This window comes from Durio zibethinus, chromosome 24 (genome assembly GCF_047325235.1).
Source record: "Durio zibethinus cultivar Kanyao isolate XHJ-2024 chromosome 24, ASM4732523v1, whole genome shotgun sequence".
NCBI lineage: Eukaryota > Viridiplantae > Streptophyta > Magnoliopsida > Malvales > Malvaceae > Durio > Durio zibethinus.
Window position 1 is genome coordinate 8,883,209 of NC_143185.1, and position 3,577 is coordinate 8,886,785.

Sequence of the window (3,577 nt, forward strand, 5' to 3'; positions counted from 1 at the left end):
CAATTTTAGGCATTGTGAGGATACTAAAATTTTTCCTACATGTAACGGATTTTTGAACTTAGGTCTATTGATGTAAACCATAACTTATTTTTTTAAAGACTCTTAATCAAATTTAAAATAACTTTAAAAAAGATAAATATACAAAAGTAATCAATCATACCTAGATAAAAAAATTAGTGACAATTCTATATTTTTAATATCTAATGAGTAAATTCTTGAACTTAAACATTATGACACATATTATGATATTGTATCACCATGTTATATTTAAATTTATCATACAATTGCGGAGTTGAATTGGATTCATGTTAGGACGGATTTTTTGCATTTGGATTAGTCTTGCAATCTCTAACCAATAGTCAGCCCTCGGGGATGGGATGTGTAACATACTCAAATGTACTAGATGAAAGGTGTATTGGAAGGACATACATGATCGTATGCTTGCATGCCTATACTAGTAATTATTAGTATATAATGTTGTTTAATTTCGTCTCATTTTACTTGTTCATATTTTACTTTTATGAATTTTTTTCTAAAAAAAAATTTGAATTTTAGTGTATCATATAAGGTCACAATCATTCAATTAATAGAGAGGGAAAGGAAAAAAATTGATATTAGAATTTGGGGGTAGCATATGTTTGATTTTAGTTAATGTTGCAAAGAAGATTTCCTTGAGGCAACAATTAACAACAATGATCGATCCTAGCCCAATTGAGAGAGAAAACATACAGAGAGAATATAAAGAGAGTAGTGAATAATTAATATACAAGCTAGAGTCCAAATTATTATATTATTATTGAAAAAGCAAGCAGATAAGAGGAGAACTAGAAGTTGGAAGTAGGGTTGAGCCATCGGAAGAAGCTTTGGAGGGTAGCAACGTCAGCTCGATAGTGGTTTTGAGTGAACTCCAACAAATCGGACCATGTGAAATCAGGGTACTGTCTTGGCCCTTCTCTGCTTACTAGATCTTGTGGGGGTCTCACTACTTTGTCCTCTTTTGGGCACACAAAGTATACCAATGATCTCCTCTCTCTCTCCCTGTTCACCACGGCCCTATGCAGGCAGCTCTTGTATCTCCCATTACATAATGCCTGCAACCACAATTTCCTTTTATTTATTATTTTTGGTATTCTTATTATTACTTGTTACCCATAAATTTATGTCATTTAAAATCTTAATCATTATATCAAATTATCAACAGTAAACAATTAATTAATGCCATTACCTACCTCCACCATACGTCTATCTCATTACACAGTCACTAACTTCAGAAACCATGTAGACAAATTCTTAGTATTAATTTTCAACACCTTTAAAATATCATAAATATCAGGGTCATACTCATTATTATGAAGCAGCACTATTACTATAGGAAAGTAACAATGCAGAAGGGAAGGGCATTGAATGATGAAAGCCTTTTTTTTTCTTTTTTGTATTTTTGGGGAAACTAATTACCATGAAAGTATCACCAATGTTAATGACTAGGGCATCTTGTCGAGGTCGGACTGCTTGCCATTTGTTATTGATGAAAACTTCGAGCCCTCCAACTTGATCTTGGTGAAGTATTGTTAAGGAAGTTGGGTCGCAGTGAGGGCCAGTGCCAAGGGTGAGACAAGAATTATTGCAGGGGGGATAGTAGTTACACCTCATTATTGAATTACCGTCTTCGAAAAATTTGCCATAGTGGAAACGATCAACTCCTAAGCTGATTGCCAGGAGCTCGAAAATGACTAGAGACAATTCCCTCATTTTTTCACAATAGTTTTGGTAAACCCACCTTCAAAAATCAACATGTATAACGTTATTGTTAAGGAGCTGCACACTTTTGTTTTATATATATATATATATATATACACATATAATATATGTATAATATATGGTAATACGGTCAGAAATATTTCAGAATTTGTTTGAGCTTAATTTTGTTTTCAAACGATTTTAAAGGCACGTTATCTCATATCGTCTTAGTGCATCAAGGATTTTCCCTCCTACCGTAGGATTAATAAGGCTTTGTTGTAATTTACAAATGAGCATTAATAAAGTCTTACCCGGTGCGCTCAAACTCTTCCCCTAAAGTAGACCTAAAATAATGAACCACAGCAGGGTCGGAGTTAGTTCCCTGGTACCCGAAAGAAAATGTTTCCTTCCATGGCAACTTGGAGGAAAATCGGTCCGCATGGGCAACAGAATAGCCTGAAAAACCACCTGGCTTTCTTTGGAAACTGAGCTTCTTGTTAAGGGGTAACTTGAACACTGCATCAATTTCTTGGTAGGCAGCGTGGATAAGATTTGCGTCGACACCATGGTTGGTAACTTGGAAGAAACCATGGTTCGAGCAGGCAGTCCTGACAAGCTCCACTGCATGGGCAGTAGCCTCCTCATCTCCTTTGATGAACCCTTCCAAGTCTATCAAGGGCTCGTTAAGCTCTTCCTGAGTGTGAACCAGGTCCCCACGAGGCCAAATGAACTCTGCGGGTATTTTTGCTTGTTTTTGCAAGTTTGATGAGTCGAAAAGGACACCATTTTCATCTCTTGGTTCCATGGAAGGACGTAAAAGAAGGGTCGAAGAACTCGAATCCATTAGGAGAGAGAGAGACATTTCAAAGAGAGTGTTTCCAAAACTTATAAAGATGTCTTAAAGAACACAAAGCTAAAGAGAAAGTGAGTAGTACTAGGGAACAAGAGCACAACATATATACAGATAGAGAGAGGAAAAAAGAAATTTTCTTTTTTTTTTTTAAAGAAAATAGGATAATAATATATAAATATATAATTCAAGGAGTAGATAATTATTAAGATAAATTGATTAATGATATTAGAAATCAATTGAACGAGAACAGTAGTTATTATATATCCAATTTAAAATTACATAGAGGCTTAACTTTGAATATCATATTATAGAAATTTTAAAAAATAAATATAAAATAACACCACTAAGTATTCTCTCACATGTTATCCTAATATTAAAACAAAAAGACATATCACATAAAGATTTATATTTGATGTATTATCAGTGTATAAATATTATATATTATTAGTACAACACAAAATTACTACATCATTAATGACTAAAAGTAAAACTTAGGCTAAAGGGTCAAAATTGTCCTTGAATTATAATTCAATAATTACTTAAATTCTTAACATTTTATTGCTATCACTCAAATCTTTAATCTTTCAATTCAACTCAGTTGAATCTTTAAATGGACCTCATTGCATGATAAAATTTAATTAATCAATTCTCTAATTGCAGTCAATTCAATTTTTGAAGGGATCTTAAAGAGAGAGGCATAAAAAATATAGAAGAAAAAAGAAAAAGAAAGAAGAAAAATTATTTTATTTAATTTTTACATATATTAATTATGTCATGTGTCAAACTTTCATCTAATCTATTGATATCACATAAAATTTTATCTTAATTGACAAAAAAATTAACTGTTTAATTCAAATAAGGGTTTTTTTTAATATAAATAAATATTGAAAAGATTTATTGAATGCAATAAAAAATAAGAGTTTAAATGATTTTTTTAATTATAGTTAAGGGTTTTTTATACTCTTTAATCTAAAACTTAAAGACCTT

At 32.0% G+C, this 3,577-nt stretch overlaps 1 protein-coding gene across 1 annotated transcript; it reads right to left on the reverse strand.

The window, feature by feature from the left end:
• Window positions 1-612: 612 nt before the first annotated feature.
• LOC111316061 (gibberellin 20 oxidase 1-B-like) lies at window positions 613-2,662 on the reverse strand. The gene is made up of 3 exons (XM_022918076.2): window positions 2,049-2,662; window positions 1,456-1,777; window positions 613-1,091 (listed from the first exon to the last, which is right to left on the reverse strand). Exons 1-3 carry the CDS (start codon window positions 2,597-2,599, stop codon window positions 825-827), a joined length of 1,140 nt encoding a protein of 379 aa, XP_022773811.2. The 5' UTR covers window positions 2,600-2,662; the 3' UTR covers window positions 613-824.
• Between the last annotated feature and the right edge of the window lie 915 nt (window positions 2,663-3,577).